This window comes from Thermobia domestica, unplaced genomic scaffold (genome assembly GCF_964235325.1).
Source record: "Thermobia domestica unplaced genomic scaffold, izTheDome1.hap1.1 HAP1_SCAFFOLD_959, whole genome shotgun sequence".
Lineage (NCBI taxonomy): Eukaryota > Metazoa > Arthropoda > Insecta > Zygentoma > Lepismatidae > Thermobia > Thermobia domestica.
In genome coordinates, this window is record NW_027656669.1 from 52220 (window position 1) to 70618 (window position 18399).

The following is an 18399-nucleotide window of genomic DNA, read 5'->3' on the forward strand; positions in this document are numbered from 1 at the left end:
AGATTGTGGTACTGAGAAAGAATTTAAGGTACAGATAGAAGGCAAAACAAGTTACAATTTATAGGTGGCAATAGAAGGGGAACTTGCGACATCAAGACAATGTTAAATGAGGATTACAGCACATGAACGCTTTCAGTCTGCGTCAATATGACACTATTTACCACTATTGTGGTAAGTAATTTGAGCTGTAACGCAATGGAATTTGGACACAAACTTATCGTCATATAACAACGATATACGATAACCAATGCCAGATCAGCAGTATCAATAAAACAATCTACGAACCCCGACCTCACGGGGAATCGAACTCAAGAGTCCCCAAGTGCCAAAAATATAACGATGCAATTAATCTGCTTATTGTTGCAAGACTCGAGTCATATATCACTTTCGCCATCGCTGAGCGCCTCAACGCAGAGATAAACAGTAGCATAGAATCTTCCTCACTACATGCTCTCCAATGACGTCATGATAACCAAAGAGACTCGAGGGGTTCCGGCAACACTGTCTCACGCACCACGACGCCCGGCGCATTTCCGCGTGTGAGTCGTAGGCGGAGAGGCAGAGGAGGCTAGAAAAACAGAGAAGAGAGCCCTGACCTTGCACCAGACTTCACCTTCGGCGAGAAGGCTCACGTGACCGCCCCAACCTGACACATCCACATATATACATACAGAAAATGGAGAAAAGAGGCGCGGACGCTACGTTAACTATTGGCAACAGTGGACAAAGCTGATCAGAAAGCCGGTATCAGGGAAACACTCTCGGTTTTTATCAGCCACAGTTCATTCCCACTGTTATGTAAGACATGTGCTCGAACCGCTCGGAAACGCATGCCCTCTCTTAGCATTGGTACCGGAGTGTTGCACTGCCTTCTAGAATCTTTGGTTTTACGAATGCATCAGAAATACTTGCAGCAAGAAACCTGCAGATTCGCCAAGAAGCTAAGACATGTGTTCTTTCTGCAAAGATGCAGTAATAGGTACTGTACAGTACAACTTTGAACTCGGTTCTGCAGGAAAGAGCGATATTATTATAGTCTATTAATACTTTTTCACTGTTGGAGGCACGATAGTTCAGTGGTGCAGCGTTCACCTCTAATGCAAGGGGCCCTGGTTGGATTCTAGACCACTTAAGCTTGTGGTTTATAAGATCATATCCGCATTCTCATCCATCAATTCTTTCACAATTATTTTTGAAAATACGGAGAACTTTGATAACAGATAAATTTAAGCCGAGGTAAGAATAGATCTCTTCTGTTTTCACGATTATTTAATCTGAAGCCACATTGAACCCAATGATCAGAATTTTAACTCCTTATGAATCTTTTTACCAATCCACGCCCCATCCCAACTTTCCATAGCGTTGTTGATAAAGTCATTATATATAAAAATGCGAAATAATTACTCCTATATATATATATGAGTAATTATTTCGCATTTTTATATACTCAATGACATTTCTTAAAGCTGTACAATCAGTACGTTTCTGGACAACCAGTCCTCACTATTATAGATTTTTACTGGAACGAAATTATAGTATTGTAAGAGCAATGTGTCTGAATCCCTGTGTGTATACCACTTTTTTTTTAAATAATAATAATAATAATAATCATAATGAATATGGCTAATGCTGCAGTAACGAAGTCCAAATGAGAAGAACAGGCCTTGGAATTTAACAGAACCCTCTTTTTTACGTTTTATTCCCTGATATCCTTGGTAAATCATTCAATACCCCTTGAAAAAATATGAAATATTTCAGTTTTACGACCTATGGTTGTGCATTGTACGCTTAAGGAGACGGTGATGATGAGAATGAATGAAAGGGTGGAATGAAGATGTTGGGAGGAAACAAGAGAATCCGAGAAAACCCATACACATAGTAAAATCCCCTTTGAAGAACTCCCCCTTCTAGACTAATGGTTCTTACACTTTTCCAATGGCGTACTACCATTAAGTCGTAAGTACCATCCAGCAGCGGGTCGCGTACCACAGATTGAGAAACCATACTCTAGACCAAGTGATGAGCATATATAACTTACTAAAAACAACAGTGGTACATTTTTACAAAATTCTTCTAACACTACGCTTTCTTAATGATGGAAAGATTGAAAAGGAGAATCCGACAAATGAAGTTCTGACTGCATTTCTAAAAGTTTTTCATAATCTGGTTTGCAGTGAGAAGCACTGTTTCTCAGAAGTGAAGTTAAAAATTCTCATCTGTCAGTCTAATACAATTCTTTCGAAGTCCCATTATATGAAAGACCTGTTCACACAAAAATAGGACGAAGCAAGCATAGCAGTAACTTTTTTGGGTGTAAGATATAAGATTGGGAAAACCTGATTTTGACAGGAGCTTCTAGAACTCTAACTTTGGAACACTGAGAAACAGCCCAACATCAATATCTCGTCATACGTAAATAGGCCAGCAGCCAATACTTCAATCTCCAATGTTAACATATTCACGTATCATGGATAAATAAATCCATTTCTCTGTGATTACTAAGCTAACTTAAAAGAGAAAAAGAAGATATTTACTTTCCTTAATTATTATTGTTTTCATTTGCCAATTATGAATCATGTCTCAGGCCGGATAGACTCTTTCAAGAGGCCGCGTCTAACGAACAAGGTGTGGTTTGCCATTGGTTGATGATCACTTGAAACAAATTTCACTGTATTCCCCATTAGTGACATAATACGTCTTCTACTTCCCCATTTGTGACAGAATACGTCTTTTACTCCCCCATTTGTGACAGAATGTCTTTTACTCCCCCATTTGTGACAGAATATGTCTTTTACTTCCCCATTTGTGACAGAATACGTCTTTTACTTCCCCATTTGTGACAAAATATCTTTTACTTCCCCATTTGTGACAGAATATGTCTTTTACTTCCCCGTTTGTGACAGAATACGTCTTTTTACTTCCCCATTTGTGACAGAATGTCTTTTACTTCCCCATTTGTGACAGAATACGTCTTTTACTTCCCCCATTTGTGACAGAATACGTCTTCTACTTCCCCATTTGTGACAGAATACATCTTTTACTTTTCCATTTGAAACAGAATATGTCTTCTAATCAGTTATGATGTCACAGAAGGAAATGGGTGAGCGAAGGCCATCTCAATAACATTCATTAGCCTAGTAAATAGTATTTTGTACTTTTTGTACGAAAACGACACAGAAGAAGTATATTTATTTGATTTCTGCAATATCCTAAAAAACATGGGGGTCCCACTATCAAGTGGAGACAGCAAGGTTAGTGCATCAGTTTTTAACGTTTTATTTATTTATTTTAGACCAGGTTATGGTGACATTTAATTTAGGTAACTTCCAAACTGCCTACTGATGATGAGTTAACGCTTACCTCCACTATAAAGAATCAAACTTAGGACCCAAACCACAATAATCATCACAATACACTTGTGTGGATGAAAATAAGACATATCCACAGACAGAAGGTTTCATACAAGAAATACAACTCAAGACGACATCGAATACTTACCCACAAGCAATTCAACATATCATAACTGAATGCGTAATGGTAATACAAACTGAATTCAACGAAAAAACACGACAGAGTGGCAAAAATCGTAAGAAATGCAATAGAAAATAATCCCACAAGAAGTACCAAATTATAAATACCAAGAGAAAACCAAGCTAGAATCAAACACAAACTTTACTGAAACAAAACATTAACGGCATCATAACAGGCTGACTTTACAATAATAAACAATTCAAGAACCACGTAGAGAAAAACGCATTCAGCCCACAACATTACAAAACAATGGAAAATCAAATAAATGAAAACAATACCTAAAATGTGAAAATAAAATGGTAATATCGCATACTGGAGTAGCCCACAAGACACTGAAAAACGAGTTGAAACTTGGAATTGAAGAAAGAAAGAGGGAAAAAAAAGTTTAAAGAAAATATAGAAAAGCATAACATTTGACACATGCAGAATTGTAACAAATTTCCTGCAAATCCTAGAATACTGGAAAAACAGAGAAAAGTAGTATACTTGAATGGCCTGTATATTACTAAAAAATACAAGTAACAATGTAACAGCAGCACTAGTACTGTAGTAGTGAATTGTTTCGAAAAACAGTTGTAAAAGTTCTCTATCCTTCTTTCCCACTAATGCAAAAGGTCCGGAAGTACCACCCACAATGAAGGACTCTGTATGATAAGAAAATTACCAACTGTTATCTTCCAAGGCAAAAGCAGATAAGCATTTCGTGAAATATTAAAACTAACCTCCCAAGCGATACAATGTATAATAATACAAGGTTTTCAACACGATTTAAAACCACTTACCATATATACCTGTTTCCAAATACCATATTTTGGTACTTCAGATACCTCTTTAGCTACTGAACATGTTAAGGATTTAGGATTTAGATGTCTGAGCTTTCGGCGTCTATGGCCATGTTAGCCCGTCACGTATATGAGGGATGATATTCCTTGGCGATTACACTATTTGAGGAAAGAGAACGAAGCGGACTGGGGTATGTAAGGAGCCCTTGTCACTTTACAAGAACTTGTAGCTGTCATTTAAAAAAAATCTTGAAACCCAATCTTCCTACTTACTGTTTACACATTACAACTTCTTGAAAGCAAGAAAGGTATTTCCACCTATGCAGCACTGCACTCTAGTGGACAAACAGTGAACCTCCTTATTAAAAACGTGTATTTTGGCGCACTCCCCCTCCCTGTCCAAAAGAATCCATTGTTTCGGAAGCGGCGAAACTGGTTTTACCTTTATGTCAGCGGGAGGGCGATAGCAGGTAGCAAGCAAGACGTCCCCGAAAGTTGCGCATCGTTCAACTCCTTGCAAGATGGAAAAAAATATTTTATGACCCTTTCAAGACTGTGTATATATGGTGAAATACGGTTTCAAGATTTTTTTTTTCTTATGACAGCTACAAGTTCTTGTAAGGTGACAAGACCTCTTTAGATATAACAAGACGCGAATGACGTGATGTGTGAATTCCGATTTCAGTGTGGCGCTAGGATTAACGAGGTGGTCAGAATAATTTTGCGCTTTCTGTCTGACAAGTCGGTGCTGCCACGCTCTCATCCTACCCCTCTTCCCCGCCCCTTCTCTCTTCATTTTACCAAAAAGTCAAAAAGTAGGACGAAACAGCCTTTTTACTCAGGATCATTTAATATGGTGTCGGCAGTGGACACAAAATTCAAAATTAAACCTTTTTAATAGCACAATATAGTGCTCATAACAACAGTAACTACTAGAGTTCATAAATTTGCAACACTGTTTTTAATTCGCATATTTTCCGTCGATCATCTCATCTGTGGCGCACTATACCACCTCGATATTTGCCTGGTGTGAACGAGGAAAACCTCATTCAGCATGGCTGGCCTGAAAAAGCTTTTTACACTTTTTCGACCGAGTGCTTCCACCGGGAATTGAACGCGGGACCGCCCGCACCGAAGGCGAGAGTTAGCGACTACGCTACGCGGGGCCACTGAACATGTTAATCAGTGAAGTACATTCTTAGCCTTCATGGTAATGGAACCTAGGATAATTTCATCAGCAGACATTTATCAATCTGTCCATTACCTTAACACAAAGGATGTTTACTTCTGGTCCACATAAGAGTTTCGATTACAAAGCATGTCAGTTTTCTGCTTAGCTAATAATGCATCTCTCGGTGTACAACTGTGGTAAAAATTGAACGCCAAATTTTCTTAGAACACAATATTTTTTTTTTAGTTTAACATGCCATGGTTATGCCCTTTATGCTAAAGGAGATGGTCAATTACTGAAACAAAATAATTGCAAAAAAGTTGGTGGAATGAGAGGACCCCGAGAAAACACATGCGGTCACGCACTGTCTGGGACCAAACCATCAACCTCACACTAGAAGTGAGCAATTTACCACTGAACTACTCTGCCCTTTGTCAGTACACATGTAAATTCGTATAGCAATTAATAAACATCTTCTATTTACTTTTGGGCGTTCCTATTTATTCCTTAAGAGATAATTTAACTTTCATCAAGCTCTAGATAAGCAGTTAAGATATTTTTACTTACTATAAAAAAAAGAAAAAAGAAAAGAAATTATATATTTACGTCCCACGATTATGCCGGCTAGGCTAAAGGAGACGACGGTGACGAGAAATGAATGAAATTATGGAATGAAGAAAGTGGAAGGAAACAGGAGAAACCCCAGAAAACCCACGCACATGGTCTTTGTCTACCACAACACTTACTTAGCGCGAGCTGGGATCGAACCAAGAAGCCCATGCAACAGAGGTGAACGCTCTACTACAGAGCCACCGCGGCCCCTTATTATGAATATATAAATCAATTAAGAAAACTATATCATATACTAATTATTTATCGTATAGTTCCGAATACCTTTGAAACAATTTTGAAAGGAAGTAGGCATGCCATGCATAACGGTATAATCCCATCATTCGCTGAGTGGAACTATGGAAAATCTATTTGACTGACTGGTGCGAAGAGAGAGCCCCTTCCCCCGGCCAATAAAACAAACAAACAAACAAAAAAAAAAAACGTTGTAGTTAGATGGTTATTCTTATTACCTCCAGTCAGTACCAAGAGAGAATTCGATTTTCGGTGAAAGTACGCACGGTTCTAATTCCACTTTACAATAACTCCAAGTGTCACATAGCATCGCTGATGCAAATCAACGTTACATTGCGAAGAAATAAAAAACTGTCAACACGATCTGTTGAGACTATATCAGTGTGAGCAATTCCATATTACTTGAATTACATCCGAGCAAAAAATATATGGGTGAAAGTATATATATCTTTCTAATTGCCATTTCACCAATAAAGGACCAAACAAAATGACATGAGATCATCGGAATTTCCATAAAGCTCAATTGTAACTTTGGTTTATTTGTTTTTGTTGTCCAAGACTCGATTACCATTGTTCATATATTTATTATTTTTCTCGGCATTGTTGATCTCTCAAACACAATAATCACAAAAATATAACAGTTAATGTAACTCTTGTAATTTCATACAACAATCAAACAAACCGATTAATCGTTTACCAGCATAGTTTAACATTCTCTAAAGCATCGTTTCTCCAACTGAGGACCACGGGCCATAAGTAATAATCTAGGTCTGTGCTTGTGGTCCTAACACTAGTCCCAAAAAAGACAGAAAAGTCAAATGAAATGCACAAAGATATTACAGTTGACATTAAGTATACCGGCCCACGATTATGTTCTGAGGCTAACGAAGACGATGATAATGAACGAAATTGTAGAATGAAGATAGTTTGTCCACCACAGGGTCCACTTGGCACGAGCTCGGACCAAACCAGAAACCTTACATACCAGAGGTCGGCGCTCTACAACCGATCCACTGCACCCCACAAAATAAGAAAAACGTTATACAAATTCTACTTATTTGTACAGGTGTATTACTATAAATATTTTTGATAGTCTCCAATTATTTAAAAATACTAATATATATACCATAGGGCTAAACCATAATTTGCTGTTTTATCCAATGTAAAGTAGGATTGAAGCCCATTTTATCCAGTGTGTATCTGAGCGACAAGGGAGGGGAGCTATAGCCCCCCTTGGATCCGCGCCTGTATATAAAGGTATAAATATGTATCGGGTGTTCTAAAATGACGCCCACGGACCACACAACACTATTCTACAGGCCAAAATAAAGTGAAAATATTATATGATGGTATGCTCTCTGAGGCCTCCTTTAGTCGCTATGGGGAATCAGAATTTCAGAACGAGGCAACGTCGCAAATTAACTTGAAGGCATTAGCATTACTCCACGAATGCAACCAGTAGTTGAATCGATTGCTATACTAATAAGTGATGCTAGTGTCAATCAATATCGACTTTAGCTGCCACCTGGCAAGAATCGATTTAACTAATAGATTGGTAAACCTAATCTATGGTTCTTCATTTGCGACGCTGCTACATTATGCAATTTTAGTCTCCCAGACGAGTACTCAAAAGGTATACAAATATATATATATATATATACTTTGCTTTCATTATAGAATAATGCTCTGTTGTCCATGTGCGCCATTTTTAGAACATCCGATATACAGGGTGTAACATAAATGCATGGCCAAAAGTGACGGGTGATTGTGGACATCCAAATAAGTAAAAATGTTCCTACAAACATGGGTCCGATGCCGCTTCGTTTCCGCGCTACAGGGTGGTCAAATGTCGAGTCCCTCCAATGGCTCACTATGGGAAAGTGAATGGAAATCTTCAATATTACAAGAATAATACAATCAAGAGGATTTATGCCTGTGCAAATACATTCACACTAACATAAAGAATGGAACTAATCAACATTTGAGGTTATTGGGTTGTCAGGATTGCCAGCCTGGTACAAAGTGATATGTTTTCAAATGTTTTTAATGTCGAATGTTAGTATCATATACCATGCGTCAAACATGATACAGTTTCAGATATTTATAGTAAATCAATACATCGAAAATTCCCCTATTTGACATTATTTTGTATAAATTATAGTAATGTTCAATCTAAGCGGTTTCGAGCATAGGGTTCCCATAATTCCGGGACACCCTACGAAAATGTACAGACAGTACATTCATAGTTAACGCACCTGGTCCTTGCTCATACATTACCAAAAGTTAGTGATAGACAATAGATCACTGCTATCAGCTGAGTCTCCATGAATAATACAAGCAGTATACTACACGGATCATACTAACTTATGTTTTGAATTGAAATCGGAAAGCCAGACAATTACTTCTGGGCAGAGAGAAAATTATGTAAATTCCAAACAGTTCACGATAAACTATCTGCAAGCCTTACTTAAGATTGATTTGTGGTCCACCGAACTACAGTTTGAGACAAGCTGCAGTAAAACATTCATTACCATAAACATAACCAGCGCTCAACTCTACTACTTTGAAAAGAACTCGGAATGAAGCAAATGCAATTACATTTTTAAAAATCAATACACTCGCATACACAAACACGGCGCAGGCTGGACGACTGTCAGCCAAAGAGGTATGCACAGGTATTTTAACGAACGCAATGCACATTTATAATTAGTAACTTACAATACTATGCCTGGTATTTCGACTTTGAAATATATAATGCAGTGGTATCGACGTATCTGGTTAATATTGGTCATAAAATTTACAGAATTATAAATCACTGCATTCTGACAACTTTCTTTAGTGCTTGTAAAATTAAGCGAGGTAGTGAAAACATCCTACAACCTTCTTTTCGCAATATTAAAATCAAAGCATTTCGCTTTTAACAGCACGCTACTTGCCGCCAGTACGAGACATCCGAATTAGCTTCAGGTTACGACGGCTCAGTGATAAAGCCCTCACCTATGATGCGTGAGGTCCTTGGTTTGAGTCCAGACCTGAGAGTTTGTTGACAATATCTCATACGGGGGTTCTTCTCCCACATTTTCATTAAACCAATATACACTAGATTAACCGTTTTGCTTTGATTTTACCTTGATGACCACAAATATTCTAATATTCGTAGATGAGCACAGATGAAATAACTAGATAAACACTTATACATACACTGAAGCAAAATTTTACTGAAATCACTTAATGACATATCAGCAATGGATATCATTAATAAAATGTTAAGACCTCACTTACTAAAAATAATACAAAATTTACCATTTTTTCTTTTGTTTGTTTTTCATAAGTGGAAACAGATAATAAAATGCAACTTATCACAATCATAGATAATGTTGTTCTACAACAGAAAATATGAATCTGAAGAATTTTCAGTGTTGCCATCCATAGAAATTATAATGTTGCCGGAATAACATTTCCTCCAAAATCTGAGTTAAGACAGAAAGAATAGAGGAATGATCTCAACTACATTTGATTAACGTATCATATTGTTTTCGTATCCTGTGAACTACTTTTTAAATAACATTATTGTTTAATTTTAGTAACTGTATATTAAAACTATTTTATTACAAACTAAACACAGCTATTATTTAAAAAGTAGTTCACAGGATTCCAAGGCAACATGATGCGTAATCAAATGCAGTTGAGTTCGTTCCTCTAGTCGCTGTCTTAACTTACATGTCGGGGAGTGTTACTTACATTTGACAACACTGTAATTTCTACAGATGGCAACAATGAAAATTCTTCAAGTTCATATTTTCTCTGTTGTAGAATAACATTACTGTATCTAATAATTGTGGTAAGTTGCATTTCATTATCTCCTTTCACTTACGAAAAACAAGCAAAAGAAAAATGGTAAATTTTGTATTATTTTTAGTAAGTGAGGTCAATAATAAAAAGCATAGACGTCAATGATAAAAAATTACGATTATACTGATTAAGGCTACAAAATGGTAACAAAAAATCTATTATAATGTTTCTACAAGGAGGAAACTGATCAAAATTATGTAGTTTTGCAGAAAGCATAATTTCTTAAAATACTCGCATGAAGATGATGACAATGGGTCATTGAAACGTTGCGTCACTTGCCGTCACCATTTCGGCGCTTTACAGTGAGCAAAATTTTATTTTATTATTCTGCAATTATTAGAAGGATATTAAAATACAAATATATATTTAAAAGAAAAAAAAATTGAAATTTTTTGTGTCAAAAGAACATCAAACGAACTGCAACTTACACCAGTAGAAACATTAATACATTAAAAAATAAGCTTCTCTCTCTTATTCACTCTGCCCTCACTTTGTTCTACTTTTGTACTGAACTATTGTGTTATGTTCATTGCATGAATCTCTCTCAGCCAATAACGATCCACACTACTTAATGATGCAATACGATGTATATTAATAATTAAAAACTGAAAGTATACAAACTGAAGCAAATGAAGATGATAACAAGGGTCCATGGAAACGTAGCGTCAATTTGTCATCAAGATTTGAGTGCTTCTGTTAGTATAATTTTACCTTTTAATTACTAACGACAGTAAAGTATGCCTCTTAAAGTGTATCATAACAATAATACATAAAGCTTCTCAACAATGGACACCTACGAGACATGATTATCTGACCGCAAATGAGACGCGTGAGTTATAGAGAGGTTACACCAATTAGGATTAATCAGTTTATGTGGCAATTGTATGCAATATATACTAAACACATTATTATAAACGTAAATATAGGCTAATCACTAAATATTGAATTTATTGAATTCAGTGTTCGAATTATGGGGAATAAGGTGGAAAATCATATATATATATATATATATATATATATATATATATATATATATATATATATATATATATATATATATATATATATATATATATATATATATATATATATATATATATATATATATATATATATATATGAATGGATGTGTATATATGAGCGTGTACTTCAACTCCCTGTGCGAATAAAACCTTAAGGGTCTTCACTACAGTGAAATTAAACTATCGCTAATTTTAGAGTTTTTCTGTAATGTCTTCAAAACAAATACAAATATTCGAAAAGCAGAAACGCAGTGAACTAGACAATACGATTTTGCATGTGATACCTTTACCACGATTCACCTATCTCCTTTTGGTATGCCGCTATTTACAGGACCCGCAAAAAATGTTAAATCTATCTACAGTTGCAAATCAGAACAGATAAAGGAGTTGTGATAATGGTATCACATGCATAATCGTATTGTCTAGTTCACTACGTTTCTGCTTTTCGAATATTTGTATTTGTTTTGAAGATATTACAGAAGAACTTCAAAATTAGCGGTAGTTTAATTTCCCTGTAGTGAAGACCCTTAACTTGCTTACAGACTAGATTAAAAGTAATCTAATAAAAGATTCATCAACATCATGATCACAGGAATTCTGCCCTTATTGGCAGGTCACTTGCCGCAACTAAAGCTTCGATGCTCGCCGCTCTTCCGTTAAATTCTCGTCTTTACGTACGACTTTTCTGTTCTGATACCGTCCACCTACTTTAGCCTTCTTCACCCCTCCTTCTCTTTCCTGTCAAAATACGCTCTAGCACGTCTCTAATGATACAGCTCTGCCCCAACAAGTTTCTCTTTTTTTTCTCCAATTACATCTACAAGTGTTCTTTTCTTCCCCCGCCATTACTAACACCCTCTCATTCGTTTTCCGCTCGACCCAACTAATTCTCTTCATTCTCCACACCCACATTTTTGAAAGTTTCTAGGTTTTTTTCATCACTTTTGCGTAACGTTCATGTTTCTGCCCTATACACTACAATACTCCATACGAAACATTTTACAGGCCTTTTCCTGAACTCTTTATTCAAGGATACACAAATGTTTCTTTCCACATTCCTATATTTGTCTTTATTACATGTCCGCACTTCATAACATTAATTATACTATTCAAGTATCGAAAACTATTCACCTTTTCTATTTTACCCCTCCTACTTCTATATTTGATACCAACCGCTTTGTTCCAATCCCCATGGCTTTTGTCTTTCTAACATTTATCTCCATTCCATATTCTTCAGATTCCGCTACGAGCGCCATATCATCTGCAAACAGTACCTTCTTCATTATGTAGGCTCTTTTTTACTATCTACTAGATAGATAGTAAATAATATAGACGAGAGACAACATCCCTGTGGAACTCCTCTTCCAATTGCAGTATTCTCTTGTCATTTTCTTCCCTATTCTAACGCTTACTTGTTGGTTCATATGTTATACAAAAATTTCCACTTTACGTCATTATTAAATAATGAAAATGTAGACAGTACAAATTAATCGTGGCGATTTAAGATTTTTTTTTTTCTTTTTAACAAAAATGATAGGTTCCTACGATATAATCCAAAGGACACAGTTTTTTCGATAGGAAACTGACTGTAACTGCTGAACCAGTTGAAGGTATCAAATATCTATTTTCTAATTGCACAGAGTAGAGTTCGTGAAAGCTAAGAATAGTTCTTGTACGTTATATATAGCCGTTATCAAAAAGTTGAGGGCCAAAGAAGACTGACTATTATGAAGGTGCTTACTACGGGGGGTGTTTCACTGTAATATATACAGATATAATAAACATTTCGTGATGAGCTAGTTTTTGTTGCTTCAGCTAAACTGTCCGTTGGGAGTGAGGTCTACTTAAGATCTGACAATACACGGTATGCTCAAGTCTTATACAGGCTCCGTGCTGAAAGGAAATGTTCAATCCAGAAATAAGCATAACGTGTCAAAATCATTCTCGTTTCAGGGAAGACAATTCTTAGACATGGTGGCCATGGTCTTCGTTCATTTAACAGTACTCTCAACCAACTATCTAAAAGACAAAACTCGACGCGACGATAATTATGAGCTCCATCGTACTTTATATGGTTAGTGTACGTGCCTTTGGCACGAGAGACCCGAGTCAATTCCCGGTAAAAGCTTATGTGGTTTGGATCCCACATTTAAGCTGTAGACATAGGTCTCATGTAAGCTCTTGCGGAAAGGGGGCGCTAAACTCATATCAATCGGTCCATTCGTCGACAATAATTACACCTAACACTACCTGTGCACTACTAACAACTGATTGTTGAACAAACTTAGCATATATAAAATACTGAATGCAAGATATTCTTCCGAAAACGCTGGGCATTATTATTATTATTAAAAAGCAAGACGTACTCGCTTCTATCTTGAAAATTAAATGAAATTTTTGAGTTTTACGTCCCACGCTTAAGCCGGTAAGGCTAAAGGAGACGGTGATGATGAGAGATGAATGAAATGGTGGAATAAAGAAAGTGGGAGGAAACGGGAGAATCCCGAGAAAACCCACGTACACGGTATTTGTCCACCACGAAGTTCACTTGGCGGGAGCAGGGTTTGAACCCGAGACCCCTAGCACCAGAGGTGAACGCTCTGCCACTGAGCCACCGCGGCCTCCATGCTTCTATCTTGAGCACTGCTTAGAAAAAATACTCTTTCAGTTAATACAATACTGCCTGGAATTGTCAAAGAAAACTGATAAATTTTACTAAGTCTTTTTCAGTGTTCCAATGTTATTGTTACATCAGAAATTTTGAAATAGAGTTTGAACATCAGAAAATTGATCAAAAAATTTTCAACCACGTATGGTCACATCTTCATTTTGAAAAGGCATCCCAAACAAGGAATAATTTCACCAAACGTTATAACTGTAATATTGTGGAATTTAATTCACTGGAAACACTGGAATTCTTTGAAAGGGCTTATCCAATTCTGTAGCCAGTCAAACACTTCATAAAAACACGCTATATTTTCAAAAAATGCATCACGTATTCTGTTTCCGAAACACTTTTTGGGGCCGATTTCAAAGATTTACGTTTTAATTTTGCAGATATAAATTTATTCTCGAATCTGTTGTTCAAACTACTCAATGTTGAAACTAACCAACTTACCTTCTACAACAGTTCTGAAAATTCATTCTTAATGAAAAATCTTAATAATCTCACGGAAACTATATAATAATTTGTATATCTTGTAAGTTTTAAAGACATAATGCAAAACAAGTATGGCTAATTAAATGTCGGACGGTTCAAGAATAATTTATATGCCTACCGGACACGGCAAAAAAAAAAAAAATGATAAAAAAATAACATGTTCGACAACCCTTCTAGAACAGTTCGCAAAACACACCCGGGAAAAGCGAGGAAGAAGCGAAGTAAATAACCATCAACCTTATGTTCTCTGCAAATTTCAATCAGATACAATTCCTTGCAGTAACTTCAGCAACCAATCCTGTTGTTAACTGCCAGACATTAAGTTAAGACATGCTTCACAAAGATATTTTCACATGTTACCAGATAGGTCCTTTAACACAAAACACTAAAATCAGTCATCAGTTTTTGGATCAAAAGATCCAATATATTTCAATCAAAATTTTTCTTGTAGGCTTATATCTGGAGAACTACATACAGTGTAGCTGACGCCAAACTATTACTTAACTCAGTATAATGTACTTATTCCGTAAATACGAAAACTCGATTTAGAGGCTGTTCAAAAATTTTGTGGCCTCTGATCCAAAACCTAATTATTGCCCAAGATTGCATTTTTTTTTCTTCCTAAAAATCTTGCTGGTGAAAAGGGACAACTTTTGCCGATAGATGTCACTACAGTCTTCGTCTCTCTCTCTCTCTCATGTATTTTTTTACCTTTCACAAAAAATCACGATTTCTCTTATAAATTTCAACTTACAGACTACTAACTTTGAGGGAAGGAACTTCATAACGTATCGAAGGCAACAATCTGTGCCGATTTTTTTATTTGTAATTTTCTTTATTGTTGAAATAGCTTGATTGTTGAAATGGATAATCTAACCTTTAACAGTGTAACTGTTTCAACAATGAAGAAAATTATAAATTAAAAACCGGCACGGATTGTTGCCTTCGATAGGTTATGAAGTTTCTCCTCTAAAAATTTGAAGTCTCTAGGTTGAAATTTCTAAGAGAAATTGTAAATTTTCGAGAAAGATAAAAAATACATGAGAGAGATACGAAGACCGTAGTGACATCTATCGGCAAAACTTGTTCCTTTACACCAACCTTAACTGTTGATCAACTACATGCACAAGCTCCTAACTTGGTGGTACCAACTATACCTACATAAAAACAATCTTTAGACATACAACATTTTTATATGTTATTTACACATGTAATTTACAATTTGAGATATTTTGCCTCTCTAAGCTAAATAACATGTAAGAAATCTTTATGAAGCAGAAGCTCTTAATTAGTTTCTGGCAGTCAATGAAATTAATAACACCATCAGGATTCTACACCACTTAATAAAGCTCAGTGACTGCTACTTTTACCAAAACATGCCACGCTTTATATTTTTTCAGCTAGTATAAGGTACACACCTGCGTACTTATATCTTACAATATGTATTCTAGATCGCACAAACGCATGATTTTCGTGCAATGCATAAATCCCCGTTAACAAATGTCCTCAACCTCTCCCCATTCCCTCGTCCAACACACATAATAACTAAATCACCAGTCAGTGTATCTTTTAACCAATGCTACAACACTACTAAGTTTACCTAACCTCACCTCAATTTCTTTTCTATATAGGCCTATAATTTCTTTCATACAAAAATAAAATATTAAAGAGGCCGATTTACTTCTAGTGTATTCAAGTCTAATGAAAAAACAAATCATTTTCATAAGAGAATATACTTAAATGTTATAGATACACCAATTCTTCTCAAATATCTGTGTCCCCGTAAAGAATACAAATATATTTAAGAAGTAAAAGTATACAAGTTACGAAGAATTTGTTTATCATGTTGATTGATTGTGAATTCTTTCCTTTCAAACAGTTACATACTACAAAACGAATGAACGTATGTATTGCTAAACGTTTGATCGGATCAGAAACAATCTTACGATAAAACTTTGCTTCAAATTTCATTAGTTACATATAAGTGAATATAATATTATTAATAATAATCCTCAGGCTCATAAATCTACAGAAGTTTGCTTAGGCAAGATAATAAGGGAATATAATTTTGTTAATGAAATAAATTCAACAGAATTGTAAGAACTTCCATATGTATCTGAGAATGAGAAAATATTCATAAGTTAACAGAACATTCGTTGTTTCCGCACACATATCTTGATGCTGTATGTAATTCAGATAAATTTGTAGGCCTATAACATGTTCCACCATACTATATACGAAGAAAGAAATATGTTTACCGGTTAAGTAATTATACGACCTTTATAAAATAACTAGAAAAATTATATCAAAAGAGCATCGCATTCGTTCTTCTCCAACGCACTAAAAAAAAATTATTAAATATTCGTTTTATACCAAAAATATAATTAACCTAACCTAACAGTAACCTTAATAATAATAATAGCTAATTTACAAAAAAATCTCATGAAAATGAGCATTTTTCTTTGAATAACATGCGTACTAGAATTTTACCAAATAATTATCTAAAACTCAATTCAAAGTTTGATGAAACCAATTATTCTTGAATACTTGCTGCTAGAACACTGAAAATACGAAGTACTATTGGTTTCATTTACAGTTTTTTTGAAAAAATGAAATAAAAAAGAACTTAAAAATCAGGATACAGAACATTATTATTGGCAAAAGTTCTTCAGAAAATGTGAGCCTGTGAAGATTCGATTCTAGTTACGATGTAACTTGAAGCTAATAACCTCATTTGAGTGTTACTGCTATGGATAGTGAAAGAACATTTACAATTTTAGTTTCCCTGCATGCAATGCATTCAAACTGAATATACGAGTAAACGTAGCACTACTAGTAATGTTGGAGACGTATTCAATTGTACATATAGTATGTTCTGATACGAGATAATTCGAAATTTATTACGAAAAAAAAAAAAAGGACACTTAATATGACGCTACAATTTCTTCAGCATCCGATTATGCATTTTCTGAATACAAAATGGTGAAAAAAACAATTAAATCTACTTATAAAGAAACATGCTGAGAATAGTACAGTAAGAAATGTTGCATTTCGTTTGATGTTTCGACATGTGGAAGATGAAACTAAAAGTCTGCTAGCAGTGCCTCCGCGATCAAGGACACTCCTCACCCCCCTCAAACTCACTAACTCGCGCTTACGAACGAGCAACTCTGCCGAACTGTGGTAACAAACTTTCAAGAATCAATAGCCCTTTCTCATCCACGCGAGCTCATATCACCAGCTTCAGCGGAGGTAAATTCAAAGGACCAGGCCACACCACCTACCTTTTCCCAGCCTCCGTGAGCAGTCACCAAAACATACAGGAGGTATAAGTCGATTTCATGGCCGTTTATCTTCGGTATTTTTCGAAATGGAGTCCTGCAAAGGAAAACAAAACATTTTAAGTTTCGTGATGCTTTGCACTCATAGGCCACGTATCACCATTAATAAATAAATAAATAAAATGCAAATATCACATAGAAATGAGAACTTACCCACGGGTTTCATGGAAGTGCTGGAGTTCTCGAACAAAACTATCATGTTCCCTTTGGTATGTGGCTGGATCCTTGTTGAGGATTTTAGCCATGATACTTCAGTTTTTTATTGTTTACACAACTGCACGTGTAGCAACGATGCATTTATCCATTGAGCAGTCCGATACGCGTGACGCGGTCATCGCGAGGAGAAGAATCACCAAGGAAAAGATATCAGTTGGGACCAACCGACGAAGGGTATTGTTCGACTCCCGCACAAGTAGAGTTGACTCACATCCCACTCCCTGTGCTTGCTTGACGTTGCACTTCTATCCTTGTTTCGATAATGCGCAGAACATCTCAGGTCATACAATCACTTTTAATTAACGATAGCTAAGTTTACCACCTTTGGTCGTAAAAATACACCCACTGTAAACAAAACACTAAATTTCAGCACTCAAAAATCGCAAACGAAAGTCCACACCACTCATTTCACGAACGAAGCGCATCACAATCACAACTACCCAAAATGGCGGCAACCATT

At 35.9% G+C, this 18399-nt stretch overlaps 1 protein-coding gene across 1 annotated transcript in view; it reads right to left on the reverse strand.

Annotated features, from left to right (window-relative positions):
* Positions 1 to 18399, reverse strand: part of LOC145677501 (AT-rich interactive domain-containing protein 2-like) — a gene marked incomplete at both ends in the record, with an annotated part of 66796 nt that extends 48397 nt beyond the window's left edge. Inside the window, 2 exon segments of the mRNA XM_081747979.1 lie at positions 17667 to 17760; positions 17877 to 18399. Coding sequence (XP_081604105.1) covers positions 17667 to 17760; positions 17877 to 17968 — 186 coding nt within the window.